Source organism: Chanos chanos, chromosome 16, assembly GCF_902362185.1.
Source record: "Chanos chanos chromosome 16, fChaCha1.1, whole genome shotgun sequence".
NCBI classification, from domain to species: domain Eukaryota; kingdom Metazoa; phylum Chordata; class Actinopteri; order Gonorynchiformes; family Chanidae; genus Chanos; species Chanos chanos.
The window spans coordinates 14,801,614-14,819,325 of NC_044510.1; the positions used below are offsets into that span (position 1 = coordinate 14,801,614).

The 17,712-nt window shown below is 48.1% G+C and overlaps 1 protein-coding gene across 3 annotated transcripts in view; it reads right to left on the bottom strand.

The window, feature by feature from the left end:
• Window positions 1–17,064, bottom strand: part of kif4 (kinesin family member 4) — a 24,733-nt gene extending 7,669 nt beyond the window's left edge. For 2 of the 3 annotated variants that reach the window (XM_030793836.1, XM_030793835.1), the window contains exons 1-21: window positions 16,942–17,064; window positions 16,700–16,814; window positions 16,312–16,502; window positions 16,097–16,186; window positions 15,032–15,198; window positions 14,631–14,725; window positions 14,371–14,490; window positions 13,334–13,509; window positions 12,679–12,740; window positions 12,229–12,361; window positions 11,806–11,864; window positions 11,340–11,445; window positions 11,005–11,133; window positions 9,515–9,700; window positions 9,154–9,257; window positions 6,274–6,418; window positions 5,808–5,918; window positions 3,769–3,852; window positions 2,124–2,237; window positions 1,593–1,748; window positions 878–975 (exon numbers count right to left, since the gene is read on the bottom strand). In XM_030793836.1, the coding sequence (XP_030649696.1) occupies window positions 878–975; window positions 1,593–1,748; window positions 2,124–2,237; window positions 3,769–3,852; window positions 5,808–5,918; window positions 6,274–6,418; window positions 9,154–9,257; window positions 9,515–9,700; window positions 11,005–11,133; window positions 11,340–11,445; window positions 11,806–11,864; window positions 12,229–12,361; window positions 12,679–12,740; window positions 13,334–13,509; window positions 14,371–14,490; window positions 14,631–14,725; window positions 15,032–15,198; window positions 16,097–16,186; window positions 16,312–16,502; window positions 16,700–16,814; window positions 16,942–17,064 (2,564 nt within the window). The remainder of the gene's footprint in view (window positions 1–877; window positions 976–1,592; window positions 1,749–2,123; window positions 2,238–3,768; window positions 3,853–5,807; window positions 5,919–6,273; window positions 6,419–9,153; window positions 9,258–9,514; window positions 9,701–11,004; window positions 11,134–11,339; window positions 11,446–11,805; window positions 11,865–12,228; window positions 12,362–12,678; window positions 12,741–13,333; window positions 13,510–14,370; window positions 14,491–14,630; window positions 14,726–15,031; window positions 15,199–16,096; window positions 16,187–16,311; window positions 16,503–16,699; window positions 16,815–16,941) is intronic. The other variant, XM_030793837.1, reaches the window with a different exon arrangement.
• Window positions 17,065–17,712: the final 648 nt, after the last annotated feature.

Consider the following 17,712-nt stretch of genomic DNA (forward strand, 5'->3'; position numbering starts at 1 on the left):
GGTCTGTGGTGGATTGATGTGCACGTAGAGCTTACAGTAACTCACAGGCTATTCATTCTCATCTGACACAGGACATGACGCGTCTGTCACACGCCCAAGACTCCTCTTTCCATGATTCAAAGTATTTGGATAAAAAACAAAAAATAATACATTTGATTTAATTACCTGCCCCAAAATGTCACGGCGGAAACTTGTGGTTTGTACTGACTGACTGACGCCCTTGCTAAGGACAGCGCTGAGATCAATGACACACTGTGCACTTCCTACGGTTCAGTCCACCTTTACGACTTCTGGTGTGAAACGGAAATTTCCACCATTTCTCTAATAATGTCTCGATTGAGATTTCGTGTCAGCTGCAGAGGTGTTTTTCCCCCCAGACGGCTCTAAATTAGACTGTTTTATGGTTACGGTCAGGCCGAACTGTCTTTAATGTTAAATACATCTGACATTTACTACATCCTCCTGTTCGGGCTTCTTCTACATCACGCTTCATTTTACAGCACAAAAAAGTTTTATTAGGCCATGGCAGGGCTTCCCAAACCTGACTCTGTGCTCTGCTTTTCTCAGAAGCTGACCTCTCTGTTTCCCCACACAGAACAAGAGGCTCAGATTCTGACAGTAATGCACAAACAGCAGGACTCTGGCCTCAGCGAGAGCGGCCTGCCGAGAATCTTCAAAGCTTTCACTTTTGCTTGGTCAGCTGTCACTCAGAATGGACGGTTCCATTCCGGAATGCATGAGGTGATTCCGGAACCTTGTCAAATGATGAATGGTGATAGGAGGTCATAGCGTCTGGTGGAAACGCTGTGTCATGCAGGTGAGGTTCTACAGGTATAAGAGGACCGGCAGGGCGTGGAGATTATGGAGGCGCTCTAACCTTAGACTCATTTCCGTCTCCAGGTTCTCCACCTGCTTACTGATGGAGGCTTCCAGTTCACTCTGGCTCTCCAGCTCCGAGATGATCAGAGTGCGACGCTACACACCACAGCAGCACACACGTCAGGGGCAGAGACAGAGAAACAAACAAGTTACACACACACACACACACGAGGACACAGTCAATACAGAAACAACAGCACACACGTCAGGGGCAGAGACAGAGAAACAAACAAGTTACACACACACACACATGAGGACACAGTCAATACAGAAACAACAGCACACACGTCAGGGGCAGAGACAGAGAAACAAACAAGTTACACACACACACACACACACACACACGAGGACACAGTCAGTCAATATAGAAACAACAGCACACACGTCAGGGGCAGAGACAGAGAAACAAACAAGTTACACACACACACACACACACACGAGGACACAGTCAACACAGAAAAAACAGCAGCACCCATGTCAGGGGTAGCGACAGAGAAACAAACATGTTAAATAAACAAACGAGGACACAAACAATACAGAAACAACAGCAGAACACACGTCAGGGGTAGAGAAAGACAAACAAACAGGTCAAACACACACACAAGGACACAGTCAACAGTATCGATGTACAGAGAGAGGGAGAGAGGGAGAGAGAGGGAGAGAGAGAGAGAGAGAGAGAGAGAGAGAGAGACACTAATCAGAACATGACCCACCCTGACTTTAGCGGCAGGTTTCTCCCCAGCCTCCATCTGCTGACGGAGCTGAGCGATCTCCTCAGCCAGGATCTTCCTGTCCTCCAACAGGTCCTGCAAGTGCCTCCGCGCCTCCTCTGTACTCACTAACACCTCCACTTCATTAAGGAGCCAGGTCTACACACACACACACACACCAGCTCAATAGCTATTATATGAACACACCAGCACCTTCACCTTGTTTAGTGGCCATCCGCACACGCACACACACACACACACACCAGCATGGCACATACACACGCACATGCACACGCAGACACGCACACACACCAGCATGGCACATACACACGCACACGCAGACGCGCACACACACCAGCATGACACATAAACACAGACGGGCTTGTCAGTTTGGTGCATACACACGCATGCAAGAACACATGCGCGCACACACACACACACACACACACACCAGCATGGCACATACACACGCATGCAAGAACGCACGCACGCACACACTGTGAGAGACTCCACTCTCTGAGGTCAACACTTCACCTTGACTCTTCCTGCAGTTCCCTCCATCCCGCGGTTCTGGATGTCTTTGCGTTTCTCCGCCACCTCACTGCGTTTCTGAAGAGCATCCTTTAGCCGTTTGTTGGCAGCCGCAGCCTGAGAGCAGAGTCACTCATCAGCAAACAGACGACCAGTCAACCAAACAAAACCCCTCACCAGATCCAATCACTCAGCGGTGCTGAAAACAATGCCTCTTCACACAACCCTACACTCAGCATCATCAGCACAGAGATACACTGCTAAGACTTATGTCACAATTCATCACACACTCACCTCCTCTGTCTGACCACCAACCACACACTCTCCTCCTCTGTCTCACCACCAACCACACACTCACCTCCTCTGTCTGACCACCCCTCACACACTCACCTCCTCTGTCTGACCACCAACCACACACTCACCTCCTCTGTCTCACCACCAACCACACGCTCACCTCCTCTGTCTTACCACCAACCACACACTCACCTCCTCTGTCTGACCACCCCTCACACACTCACCTCCTCTGTCTGACCACCAACCACACACTCACCTCCTCTGTCTTACCACAAACCACACACTCACCTCCTCTGTCTTACCACCAACCTCACACTCACCTCCTCTGTCTGACCACCAACCACACGCTCACCTCCTCTGTCTGACCACCAACCACACGCTCACCTCCTCTGTCTTACCACCAACCACACGCTCACCTCCTCTGTCTGACCACCAACCACACGCTCACCTCCTCTGTCTCACCACCAACCACACGCTCACCTCCTCTGTCTTACCACCAACCACACACTCACCTCCTCTGTCTGACCACCCCTCACACACTCACCTCCTCTGTCTGACCACCAACCACACACTCACCTCCTCTGTCTTACCACCAACCACACGCTCACCTCCTCTGTCTGACCACCCCTCACACACTCACCTCCTCTGTCTGACCACCAACCACACGCTCACCTCCTCTGTCTTACCACCAACCACACGCTCACCTCCTCTGTCTTACCACCAACCACACGCTCACCTCCTCTGTCTTACCACCAACCACACGCTCACCTCCTCTGTCTCACCAACCACACGCTCACCTCCTCTGTCTCACCACCAACCACACACTCACCTCCTCTGTCTTACCACCAACCACACGCTCACCTCCTCTGTCTGACCACCAACCACACGCTCACCTCCTCTGTCTCACCAACCACACGCTCACCTCCTCTGTCTCACCACCAACCACACACTCACCTCCTCTGTCTTACCACCAACCACACGCTCACCTCCTCTGTCTCACCAACCACACGCTCACCTCCTCTGTCTCACCACCAACCACACACTCACCTCCTCTGTCTTACCACCAACCACACGCTCACCTCCTCTGTCTGACCACCAACCACACGCTCACCTCCTCTGTCTGACCACCAACCACACTCTCACCTCCTCTGTCTGACCACCAACCACACGCTCACCTCCTCTGTCTGACCACCAACCACACGCTCACCTCCTGTATTACCACACACTCACCTCCTATATTACAACCCCTCACACACTCACCTCCTCTGTCTTACCACCAACCACACACTCACCTCCTCTGTCTTACCACCAACCACACGCTCACCTCCTATATTACAACCCCTGACACACTCACCTCCTCTGTTTTGCGGCGCAGGACGCTAGCCTGTTTCTGGAAGTCTCTCTCCAGCTTGAGCATCTCGTACTGCCGTTTACGATCCTGACCACAGATGACAAACAGAAGAAACCACACGCTGACCAACTGAACACTCACTGTAAACCACGCTGTTTGAAACCAAATACAGGCGCAGTAAAAAAAGAAAAAAAGTTTATATCACGGCACAAACTGTTTTTTGGATGACAGCAGTATGATGCGGTATGTGCGGGAGTAATAAACAAACAGTTTAATCAGCTCACATTCTCCTCAGTGTCTCCTGCTTTCTCTTCTCTTTACACTACAGTAAGGATGTGTTTCTTTATGTTAAGGATGGCTTATGTTAAGGATCGCTTGTCACTCATATCAAGAACACTACCAAAACGGCCTTTTATCATCTCCGCAATATCGCCAAAATTAGGCCCCTACTATGTTTAGCTGATGCAGAAACCATTATCCATGCATTTGTCACGTCTCGCCTCGACTACTGTAACGTTCTGTACTCTGGCTTGCCCGCCTCTAGCACCAGAAGTCTTCAGCTTGTCCAGAATGCTGCTGCCAGAATCCTGACCCGAACTAGGAAGTTCGATCACATCACTCCCGTCCTGGCTTCCCTTCACTGGCTCCCAGTTCACATGAGGGCTGATTTTAAAGTCCTCCTATTAACATTCAAAATTCTCCATGGGCTTGCACCGGCCTATCTTTCTGATTTAATTACACTCTACGCCCCCCCCCCGCACCCTGCGCTCTCAGGCTGCTAAATTATTAGTTGTTCCAAAAGTTAAAAAGAAGTCTGCTGGCCATCGCGCCTTTGCCTACCGCGCACCCTTTCTCTGGAACAGCCTACCTATAGATATTAAAGAGGCAAACTGTCTTGCTACCTTTAAAACCAAACTTAAGACTCATTTATTCTCCGTGTCGTATGATAGCATAGTCTCAAACTAATCTTCCGGTATAGCTCAGTCTCTGCTGTAGTCTCTCCTGGCATAGTTTAGCTTAGTAGCTGCCGGCTTAGATACCTCTCATCTTCTCTCTCTCCTCCCTGTCCTCTCCTCTGCTCTTACCTTAACCTGATCAGTTTCTGTCATTAACCTGCTCTCTTCTCTTTGTGTGAGTGGTCGATGTCTGCGCCTGCTTCCTGGATGTGGCACCTTCCCCTGACCGGCTGAATGACTTTGTGCCCTGCTGTCCCTGGCCCTGCTCCCCCACGTGGCCCTGCTCCTCCTGCGCCCTCCTCAGCTACTACTCTTGCAACTTTCAATACAAAATTATCTATAAAATTACTTTTCTTATTTCATCTGTTAAGTGCCGCTACTCCAATTGCTCTCCTTCCCTCCCTCATCTCCTGCATGGCTGTGGCTCATCTGTTTGAGCATGAGTGTCTGGTGTGAATGTGGCTACTTTCTCTTAGGTGTCCCCCCCCCCCCACCCTCCATGCTATCCCTCTTCACCGTCATCCCGATGGCTGCCGCGGCTCGTGTCCTCCTGCACTGCTACAGCTGTGCCGTCCACCCCAACTGAGCCCCATGCTGTTGTGTCATTCCTCATACTACCTACCAGTTGTGTTCTCATTTATTATCATTTATTATTATTTATTGTTTTGTAAATTGCCCTCTGGGCTGGCACCTACTGCACGCCTGGCTGGCCTAGAAGGGGTCTCCTCTCTTTGTGGTCCTTCTCAAGATTTCTCCTATTTTTCCCTAACGTCTGGGTTTTTTGAGGAGTTTTTTCTTGCCCGCTATGAGGATCAAGTCAGGGGGTGCCACCCTGCTCTGTTTTGTTGTAATCCTGTGGGCATGTAAAGCCCTTTGAGACTGTAAACAGTGATATTGGGCTCTAAATAAACTTAAACTTGAAACTTATTTAAGACTAGTCTCGAGAACACTGTCCACACTCAATAATCAAAAGGATTTAAAAAAAAAAAAAGGGGGGGGGGGTGAGTCATTTGCTCTGGTGAGAGAACTATTGTGAATGGATTCGCGTGTGTGTGTGTGTGTGGTTGTGTTGCCGTGACGACCCACCTTCTCCTTGAGCTGTAGCACCTCTTTATCCTTCATCTGTTTCCACTGTCTGAACTTCTCAGAGTCCTCCTTCATCTGCCTCATGAGCTGAACACGCTGAGACTTCATCGCCTGTCACATTATACACACACACACACACACAGAGCTGAACACGCTGAGACTTCATCGCCTGTCACATTATACACACACACAGCTGAACACGCTGAGACTTCATCGCCTATCACATTACACACACACACACACAGACACGGCTGAACACGCTGAGACTTCATCACATAGCTTTACTCTTTGACTTCTGTTAACAAACAAACCAGCCAAACAGAGCAATCCTAGCATCCAGGACCTGAGCAAACTGTTTTATAATGCAGAATATCAACACGTATTTTGTTTGTTTCATTTCCTTAAGTTCCCTGAGCTCATTCCCCTCTGTGAAACGTTTTTCCGTGAGGCGGGGTGGGGTGGGCACCTGGATTTCCTGGTTGAGTTTGGCGACGTTTCGTACAGACGACTCTTTGAGTTTAAGGAGTTTAGACTGCTCCTGTAGCTTTTTCTTCAGCTCACTGATCTGGGCCTCCAACTCCTGCAACCTCTTCCTCCGCTGTTCACTCAGCCTGAGGGCACCAGAGAGAGAGAGACAGAGAGAGAGAGAGAGAGAGAGAGAGAGAGAGAAAGAGAGAGAGAGAGAGAAAGGGAGAGAGAGAGAGAGAAAGGGAGAGAGAGAGAGAAAGGGAGAGAGAGAGAGAGAGACAGAGAGAGAGAGAAGAGAGAGAGAGGAGAGAGAGAGAGAGACACTAATCAGAAAATGAATAAATTAAAATGAGCAAGTACACTGAGTGGCAACCCTTCATTCAATAAGACACGAGTTGTGAATCGTAAGACCATGGAAGCAGGTGTTAGCAAAGGTGTTTTCTTTTTTTCCAAACCCAGTCTTGGTGACCTATCAGACACTACATTGCTAATGTAGCCTTGTTCTAACAATCCTCATTTAATTAACACAGGTGCTGTTTAGCAGCAGACAGCTCTGATCAGCTGTGTGTCAGTGACGAGGTTAGAGTCAAAAGCCTCTGTTCAGAGGGTGCCCTCAAGGCTGGATATGGAAAACACTGGAGGGTGTTAGGGCCCGTGGGTCCAGTGAGACTGTGGATGTGTGGTGTGTCCAGTGAGACTGTGGATGTGTTGTGTGTCCAGTGAGACTGTGGATGTGTGGTGTGTCCAGTGAGACTGTGGATGTGTTATGTGTCCAGTGAGACTGTGGATGTGTTGTGTGTCCAGTGAGACTGTGGATGTGTGGTGTGTCCAGTGAGACTGTGGATGTGTTGTGTGTCCAGTGAGACTGTGGATGTGTTGTGTGTCCAGTGAGACTGTGGATGTGTTTTGTGTCCGGTGAGACTGTGGATGTGTGGTGTGTCCAGTGAGACTGTGGATGTGTTGTGTGTCCAGTGAGACTGTGGATGTGTGGATGTGTACAGTGAGACTGTGGATGTGTAGATGTGTTGTGTGTCCAGTGAGACTGTGGATGTGTAGATGTGTTGTGTGTACAGTGAGACTGTGGATGTGTTGTGTGTCCAGTGAGACTGTGGATGTGTGGATGTGCACAGTGAGACTGTGGATGTGTTGTGTGTCCAGTGAGACTGTGGATGTGTGGATGTGTACAGTGAGACTGTGGGTGTGTGGATGTGTTGTGTGTACAGTGAGGATGTGGGTGTGTGGATGTGTTGTGTGTACAGTGAGACTGTGGATGTGTACAGTGAGACTGTGGATGTGTGGATGTGTTGTGTGTACAGTGAGACTGTGGATGTGTGGATGTGTGGTGTGTACAGTGAGACTGTGGATGTGTACAGTGAGACTGTGGATGTGTACAGTGAGACTGTGGATGTGTACAGTGAGACTGTGGATGTGTACAGTGAGACTGTGGATGTGTACAGTGAGTCTGTGGATGTGTACAGTGAGACTGTGGATGTGTGGTGTGTCCAGTGAGACTGTGGATGTGTGGTGTGTCCAGTGAGACTGTGGATGTGTGGATGTGTCCAGTGAGACTGTGGATGTGTGGATGTGTCCAGTGAGACTGTGGATGTGTTGCGTGTCCAGTGAGACTGTGGATGTGTTGCGTGTCCAGTGAGACTGTGGATGTGTTGCGTGTCCAGTGAGACTGTGGATGTGTTGCGTGTCCAGTGAGACTGTGGATGTGTGGTGTGTCCAGTGAGACTGTGGATGTGTGGTGTGTCCAGTGAGACTGTGGATGTGTTATGTGTCCAGTGAGACTGTGGATGTGTGGTGTGTACAGTGAGACTGTGGATGTGTGGTGTGTACAGTGAGACTGTGGATGTGTTGTGTGTACAGTGAGACTGTGGATGTGTGGTGTGTCCAGTGAGACTGTGGATGTGTTGTGTGTCCAGTGAGACTGTGGATGTGTGGATGTGTCCAGTGAGACTGTGGATGTGTAGATGTGTTGTGTGTCCAGTGAGACTGTGGATGTGTAGATGTGTTGTGTGTACAGTGAGACTGTGGATGTGTTGTGTGTCCAGTGAGACTGTGGATGTGCACAGTGAGACTGTGGATGCGTTGTGTGTCCAGTGAGACTGTGGATGTGTGGATGTGTACAGTGAGACTGTGGGTGTGTGGATGTGTTGTGTGTACAGTGAGGATGTGGGTGTGTGGATGTGTTGTGTGTACAGTGAGACTGTGGATGTGTACAGTGAGACTGTGGATGTGTGGTGTGTCCAGTGAGACTGTGGATGTGCACAGTGAGACTGTGGATGTGTTGTGTGTCCAGTGAGACTGTGGATGTGTGGATGTGTACAGTGAGACTGTGGGTGTGTGGATGTGTTGTGTGTACAGTGAGGATGTGGGTGTGTGGATGTGTTGTGTGTACAGTGAGACTGTGGATGTGTACAGTGAGACTGTGGATGTGTACAGTGAGACTGTGGATGTGTCCAGTGAGACTGTGGATGTGTACAGTGAGACTGTGGATGTGTGGTGTGTACAGTGAGACTGTGGATGTGTACAGTGAGACTGTGGATGTGTTGTGTGTACAGTGAGACTGTGGATGTGTGGATGTGTCCAGTGAGACTGTGGATGTGTGGATGTGTCCAGTGAGACTGTGGATGTGTGGATGTGTCCAGTGAGACTGTGGATGTGTGGATGTGTTGTGTGTCCAGTGAGACTGTGGATGTGTTGTGTGTACAGTGAGACTGTGGATGTGTGGGTGTGTTGTGTGTACAGTGAGACTGTGGATGTGTTGTGTGTACAGTGAGACTGTGGATGTGTGGATGTGTACAGTGAGACTGTGGATGTGTGGATGTGTACAGTGAGACTGTGGTGTGTTGTGGAGGGCGATGGGCGTTACTTGGCCTGGTTGGTGTCTTTCTTGGCAGAGTGCAGGGCCATGATGAGATCCTCTTTCTCCTTCTGCAGGGACCCCACTGCAGTCTGCAGGCTCTTTATATTCTCCTGGAGGTTAGACACATGACGTTTAGAGAACATTCACACAACGTAAAACTACCAACACCTTCACAAAATCACCCACTAACTACACACACACACAACGGTTTAATATTGCAGAAGCTCACTCGCTGTAGAGTCAATGAAGCATCTGCTGACAGTTGAGAAACTAATAAAATACGTGGGAAGACGCTGATGGATGTGAGTGTGAAGTCCAGGCAGTTTGAGTGGGCAGAACCGGGTCAGGTCCAGACGGGTTTTTGTACCTGATGTTCTGTTTGCATTGGCTCCAGTTGACTGTCGTTCTGACACATCTTCCTCATGTATTCCTCCTTCAGCGCCAGGACCTTGTTCAGCTCAATCAGTTCCTTCGACATCTGGGCCTGCCGCAATGCATGCTGGGCGGTGTAGGCCTCGGGTGAGTCTTTGTCGAGTGGAGCGGCACCGGCGGTCTGGGTGAGGAAGAGGAGAGATTGAATGCACTGGACAGGGTTCACACACCTTTTTTTACCAACACATTTCCATGCCTTTTCCGAAACGTCTGTGTGTACACATGAAAAATTAGAATAAAAATCCATGTCAAAATTTATGACAGTATATTTTAACTCAAATTAATGAAAAATTGCACGAATTTACATTTCGTTAGAGTACAAACTGCAACTTGCGTCGGAGTCTGACGTCACCCCCACAGAGATAACAAAGTAAGGTGAGCTGACTGATGCGCTCAAATATTCCAGTATTGTTGAACTAACATAGACTTTTCCCAGTCGATCTTAACTGTGCTATAGGCTTGTACTGAGAAATCCAAGGCTTCGTTCATTGTATTGGCATTCGACTGTGAAATTAAGCGTTCTATGATTAGGATGGGTGCTCGGATGCAGTTTTAAGGTTATTGCTGCTGTAATACAAGACATTTAGATGACAAAGCGGCCTTCCTTTACTGGCAAAATTGTTTATGTTCAATGATGATAAACACATTTGCACTATTTGAATTTCAGAATGGGAAGCCTCGTTTGTTCCTTTGTGATTCTCAGTCCTCAGACCAAAAAAAAAAGTCCAAAAAATCCCTGGACTGGAAGCATTTTAAGCTTATGGATGACAAAAAAAGCAGGGTGCCAGATATGCAACTACCATCACTCAACAACAAATCTGGGAAACCATCTGAAAAGTCTAAGTTTATTTCTGAACTCGTAAAATGGCTTTCTTAGCGAATTAACGTCTACATTATCGTTAGCTACGCCCAAGTTTAGGTTTAGCCTACCGCGCAGATATTCACAAAGAAGTGACATTTGATACAGCCCTACTGAACCACATAGACTCTATTAAATAGGAATCTGTCAAGCAAATTTCCATGACTTTTCCAAAAGTTTCTTTGTTTATTTATTGTTCCAAACCTTTTCCAGGCCTGGAAATTGCCATTTTCAAATTCCATGACTTTTGTAGGTTTTTCATGACTGTACGAACCCTGACTGGAGAACTTTCACCGATACTTTAAAACACACAGACAGGCACATGCATAGACACACACACACACATACACATGGACACAGACACACACTCGCACGCCAGCAGACAGCAGAAACAGCTCTTCCACAATCTAAAATGCCTTTCAGAGGTATGCGTAACCGCATGGAAACAAATCACCCCTTAATCTCGACTCCCCTGAATTCTCCTCTAGAGCCTTTGGATCACTGTCATTTTAAAACGGAGCAGACACACCGAGGTGACCTGCTGCCGGGATCGGGCCGGTACCCACCACAGGCGAACCTGCGGCCGGGCTGCCGCTCTTCGTTGCCACGGCAGCAGCCTCGGACTCCACCGCAGGCGAAGGCGACTGGCCGGTGGTCATGGCGTCGATGGTGGCAGCTATCCCCGCGCTCTCGTTCTGCGGAGAAAAGAAAACGAGGTTTCATAACTCCACCGTGAAAGATATCTGTGCTCGGTTTGGGTTGGCTGTCCGTACTGCAGCGGGAGGTTTGACCGCTGCACGATGAAACACACACGTTTAGTTTTGCGTTCGTGTCGAGGACACTCGGGCAGAGGTTACTGGTTAATGCAGTTTCCAGTTTGGGTCGGTTATCTGAGCTGTACCTGGAGCTCCAGAATGAGCTGCTGAAGGTTCCGGACCACCTCAACGTTCTCCTTCAGCTCCTGGTCCTCCAGTGTCTCTACCATCTTCTGCAGGTCCACTTTACACCTACAACACACACACAAACACACACTGTATTTTACGCTTTTAATACACACACACACGTACACACCTGCACACTCTCCACTTTACACCTGTGACACACACACACACACACACACACACACATTCCACTTACAACACAGATACACTCCTCATTACAACTGTAACACTTCCCGTGCACACTACAGACGTGTACACACACACCCATTCTGCACTTTACTGGTCTATAACACACACTCCAACATACAGCTCAAACACACGTGCACCCTCCCCCCGACTTTAAACGTATCACACACACACACACACACGTGGTCTTTGCGTTGTTGTGCTGACAGACGGCACAGTGACGGCGACAGTGACACTTACGCAGCGTGCTGTCTCAGTTCCTCCAGTTTACTCTGCAGCTTTTCATTCACCTGCTCTGTCTGACAGGGACAAACACACACACACACACACACACAGAGAGAGAGAAAAACAGAACAGAACAAAAACCAGCGTTAAACGCGTGACCAGGCCAGTCCTGACACAGCCGTCTCTTTCAGCCTTATCGACCAGGACAAGATGACGTGAAGTCATCCTTACATCATCGCTCCCACGGAAACAGACTGAACACATACACACAGCAGAGGAGCAGTTACTGAGAGTGAGGAGAAAAGGAGTGACATACACACACGCATATACACACACACACATATATACACACACGCATATACACACACACACATATATACACACACACATATATACACACACACACACACACACACACGAGCGATAAACGAGCATTACCATGATGACCCTCTCACACATGAGGGCGGTCTGGCCCGCGGCTTCGCTCAGTTCTCGACTCAGTTTGTTGTTCTCCTCCTTCAGGCTGCGGTTCCGCTCCAGAAGTTTAGACACATTCTCCGCCGGCTCAGGCCTAAAAAACACACACAGGCCGAACCGTCCAGCTACACACATGCACACTGACCGAACCACAGTCAACACTGAACACATTACACTGGATCTGATTTATTTATGTGTTTTTCACTAAACAAGAACAGTTACACATACACACACACCTACAGACCAAACCACCAGAACATGTCACACACACACACACACACATCCACAGTGAGCACTGAACAAATTAAACTGGATTTTTTTTTAAATTTTATCTTGGCGCCTTGAGAGGAACCACATTCCTCGTGCCAGGGCACATCTGGGCACCGGGGGGCACGCCAGGGTGAATCTTACCCAGAAAGCACCGGGGCAACCCCTCCGCGAGCGTGCAGAAGCATGACTTGCAGTTCTTGAACCTGCGCGTGGACACAGAGTAAGACGTTCACAGGGCAGAAGATCAGAACCCACACAGACATCCTCTAGACACACTTTTCAGACTTTCTTTTCCATTCTCAAAACAGACTCTCTCATTTTACAACAACCCCTCACCTCCATCCTTAAACAGGTGAGGGGAACGTCCCCTGTGCCGTTCCGGGGAAGAGGTGACACCTCTAGTAGGTACTGATGTAACTTATATTTGCTGTGGCTGGCAAACAATAAGTTCCCTATCTGTCAGGCTACCAGATCATTTTACAAACGGCTTAAAATAGATCATAAAAAAAAAAAAAACCCACACCATTGTTTCTGACTACAGAGAAGGTCGTGTCATGACCTTTCATAACTGCTTACCCGAATCATGCTAGACAGCAGAATAACATCGTAAAAGGAAGTTTCCCCCTCACCACCCCCCCCCGGTCTGTCCGTCTGTCATTCATGTATTTACCACTCACGTCTTATTCGTTTAAAATCACCTGGTTCTTCTTTCCAGAACAGGCAGCTGCTGACTCATTCCTGTATGTGTTACGTTCTGCCTGTTATTTGGGTGTGTCTGAGTCATTATTAAAGTCACCTGCTGTTTGAGTCGTTTCATCTCCACGGCCTGGGGGTCCACGTTCAGGATGGGCTTGTTTTTGATCTTGCGGGCGCGGTCGGCGTATCGGAGCGTGTTGATGGTCTCCTCGATGTTGGAGTCGGCCGGGCTCACGCAGGCTATCATGAGCGTGTGACTGTTCCCGCCCAGAGAGTCTGAAGGAGACGAGATGAGACCGTGACGACCGTGAACACCGGACAGACAAAGGCAGAGCGTAAACCAGTCCGGCCTTCTGCATGAACCCTGTGTGCTAAACTGGTTTCCCACGGTTTGATTTAAACACACATCAAAACGTTAAGGACTCAAGTGTCATCACTAAATTCAGTATTACACCAGATACAAGTGCTCTGCGTAGCTGGGTCTACAGCCCTGTAATCTAACGCTCTGCGTAGCTGGGTCTACAGGCCTGTAATCTAGCGCTCTGTGTAGCTGGGTCTACAGGCCTGTAATCTAACGCTCTGTTTAACTGGGTCTACAGGCCTGTAATCTAACGCTCTGTTTAACTGGGTCTACAGGCCTGTAATCTAACGCTCTGCGTAACTGGGTCTACAGGCCTGTAATCTAACGCTCTGTTTAACTGGGTCTACAGGCCTGTAATCTAACGTTCTGCGTAACTGGGTCTACAGGCCTGTAATCTAACGCTCTGTTTAACTGGGTCTACAGGCCTGTAATCTAACACTCTGCGTAGCTGGGTCTACAGGCCTGTAATCTAACGCTCTGTTTAACTGGGTCTACAGGCCTGTAATCTAACACTCTGCGTAACTGGGTCTACAGGCCTGTAATCTAACACTCTGCGTAGCTGGGTCTACAGGCCTGTAATCTAGCGCTCTGTGTAGCTGGGTCTACAGGCCTGTAATCTAGCGCTCTGTGTAACTGGGTCTACAAGCCTGTAATCTAACGCTCTGAGTAACTGCATGCTGCAAACAAAAGTTTCTGAAGAGTCTGTCCTGTACACAGTTCTGAAGACTTATGGTGAACATGACTTTATAAAATGCATGACTGAGGAGGTTCCTCACCCTGTAGCAGGCGTGTGAGTTTGGAGTCCCTGTAAGGTACGAACGTGCCCTTCTTGCTTTCGTCCCCCAGGGCGCTGATCACGTTTCCCAGGGCCAGCAGGCCTCTGTTAATGCTGATGCCTGGGAAACACCACACACCAGGGTTACAGCTCTTACATTCCATCAAACACAATGCCGTTGGCCTAAAGACACAGAGACTCCTCATCACAGTTCACGGGGTAGAACTGTTTGAGCTGTTGGCATGGTTACGGACGACTCACCCTCTTTGAGTCTGTCTCCCTCTGCCTTGGTTTTCTTCTGTCTCTCTGACCCTGCCAAGTCCACTAGGTGTAGCTTAGAGACTACAGTATCGCTCCTACACACACACACACACACACACACACACACACACACACAGATGAAAGGAAAGGCACACTACTGAATGTTTGGACTACAATGACTGAACAGAACTTGAGTATGGTTTTCTTAATGTTATCATTTAGAAGCATTAGGTTGGGGCAGGTGACTTTGCTGTCATTCCTTGCTGTTTAGAGGAGACATTCACAAAGTCTTTGAAAAGTCACTGTTTTGCACTGTGTGTGTGCGCATTGTGGAGGTACACATGAGATATTCAGGGTGTGTAGACATGTAGATGTGTGTGTGCGTGTGTCAGCGTGTTTACTTGTCTCCGGCGCGCCGCTGCTCTATGGTGATTGTGAAGATGGCATGGGAGCGAGACGACGCGGCGTTCATGGCCGTGGAGCCCACCGTGCGGGCGGAGTTGCCCATCTCCAGGCAACCCACCATCTCCTGTGCCGTGAAAACCCGCCTCTCTGTCAGACCCACAATCTGGAACACACACACACACACACAGAGTCAAAGACACACAGAGTCAAAGACACAGAGTCAAAGACACACAGAGTCAAAGACACAGAGTCAAAGACAGAGAGTCAAAGACAGAGAGTCAAAGACAGAGGCACCCATCCCAGCGTTATCACTCATGCCTTTTCTAACTCTGAGACAGACACATACTGGGCCATTTCAACAACAGTAGTTAGTTAGTCAGTGTTCCAGCAGGCTCACTCAGTTCAGGGACATTTAAACACTCTCCACTTGAATACCTCTATTCACAAACAGTTCACTCTTTCAATTTGGCTCTGGTCCATTAGGCTTTGTTTGGGTGTCTGAACAAATGGTTACTTAGTAAGAGAAAAAAAAAAAGAAAAGAAAAAAGTGAACTTTGACTCTTCTGTGCTGAGGGCCTGGTTGCATTCCTCTGCCGTTACAGTGGCTATGGGGAGGTTAATCTAATGAGACAAAACACATCAGTTGTTCCGGAGACTTTACAGACAAAGTCAGGACTCTCCAAGAGTGCTTATACCCTTTAAGTTTTTGTCCTTCATTAATCCACACAATGGGGAGATTTGACCTCTGCATTTTTACCCATCCACACACACACACACACACACACACAGCAGTGCGCAGCCACAGCCGCGGTGCCCGGGCACTTCAGCCGTGCATCCTGCAGGAGGGGAAAACCCCATTCATTCACTTCACCCCCACCCCCCAAGGGGAGGCCAAGTTCAGACTTCACTCACTGCGCTCCAACTAACTTTACATGAAAAGTACGGTCTGTGTACATTGGGCAGTCTTCTTCTTTTCTCTCCCAGGAAACCCCCGGTCTTTACCAGCCTATGTTTCACAGAGTTCTGTGAGAAGGGGCCGACTTCAGTGCCTGTACACTCACTTTAATGCCTTCCTTAGGGTCCTCTCTGATGCTGATGTTTGGCTTGTCTTTGGAGGAGCACAGCAGGTCCAGAATCTCCTCATTATAAATCTGACAAACACAAACCACATCTCTTAATTAACTTTGACTGATGCACACAGGTTGCAGGTTGTTCTGAACCAAATGAGTAGCAGAAAGCCTTGAGAAAAAGGCAAGCTTTTGGAAGCATCATATACCTCGAGGTAAGACACGGACAGGATAAATTCACAGTCGGTCCTCTTGGATTTCTCCTGAAAGATCCGTCGGACCACCCTTGGTATCACACCAACGGTGGGTTCGTTCTCCTGAGCCGACGTGTAAGTTCCGCCCATAGAAAACGTCTTCCCGGAACCCGTCTGACCGTAAGCTAACACAGTAGCATGATAACCTGCGAAGACCAATTCTCTGTCAAAATCAATTTTCTGTCAACAAAACGCGTCTGTCTATTTAAAAAAAAAAATCTATCAAGTGCTTTGAAGTGCATGTTTTGATACAGCTTAACAGAATAATCGAACGTTACACTAATGTAATGTTTGACTTCGAATTGGTTGTGGAAACTGATTGTGGGCGTCTGTGTAAATACACCTTTGAAGAGTCCGCACAAGAGAGGAGAAACGGCGGTGGTGAAAACTTCCTCCTGCTCCGTCACTGGGTCGAATACGTAGTCATATGTGAATGATTTATCGTTTCCAACGATCAACTACAGGGAAAAAATCGATTTAAACGTTAACGCAAGTCATATACTCAAATATACCCGTGAGTGAGCAAGGCCATATAGGTTGATGTATCATATTTTTTTTGGGGGGGGGGGGGGGGGGGTGGCTGACCTGAGGCTCTCCCGGAACAAATGTCAGACAACACTGACATCCCTCGCTTATTTCTTTGGGAACCAAAGGTCGACACCGCAGGGCAACCCTCACGGGAATGAGTTTTTCGTCCTCTTTTGTCATGCTGACTGTGAAAACGGTTAAAATTGGACATCTGACAAGTTACTACTTGTAACACTTCACATGTCACACAAATCAGATATTTGTATCGTGGTTATGGTAATGCCAGTATGGTTATTATTATTATTATTGCAAGCGTGAGCATGATTTTAACGTTACTAAGTTAATGAGCAGCTAAGATGTAAGAATGGAAAGCATGATGTATGTTGTCTAGCATTGGCTGAAATGACAACAAAGTTAGCAGCACTGAATCGTTAATCCATCGAAACATAATGCTGCTAATAACATAGGTACTATCACGAATATGACATTAACATACTTTATTCACTACTGATGGACTCATGTTAGAGATGATACTGACGGCGAGATAAGTGAGGTAAGATAGACGAATGAGTTTAGTGAGCCTAAAACTAGCGTCGTTTACCTTTCCACTCCGTTCGCTAGCCACACGTTCAGCTAGCCAGCAATCCAGTGACTTTTTGAATGGCGAAAATGTCCTCAGTTTTAGCGACGCTAAAAACTATATTTCACTGATAAAGGCGAATAAGACACAGTTTAAAACTAAAAAACGTTTTCGTCAACATCCGCTCGTTTAGCCGAGGCAAACAAAGGATATTTTCGATACCGTTAGTTATTATTTTTAAAACAACA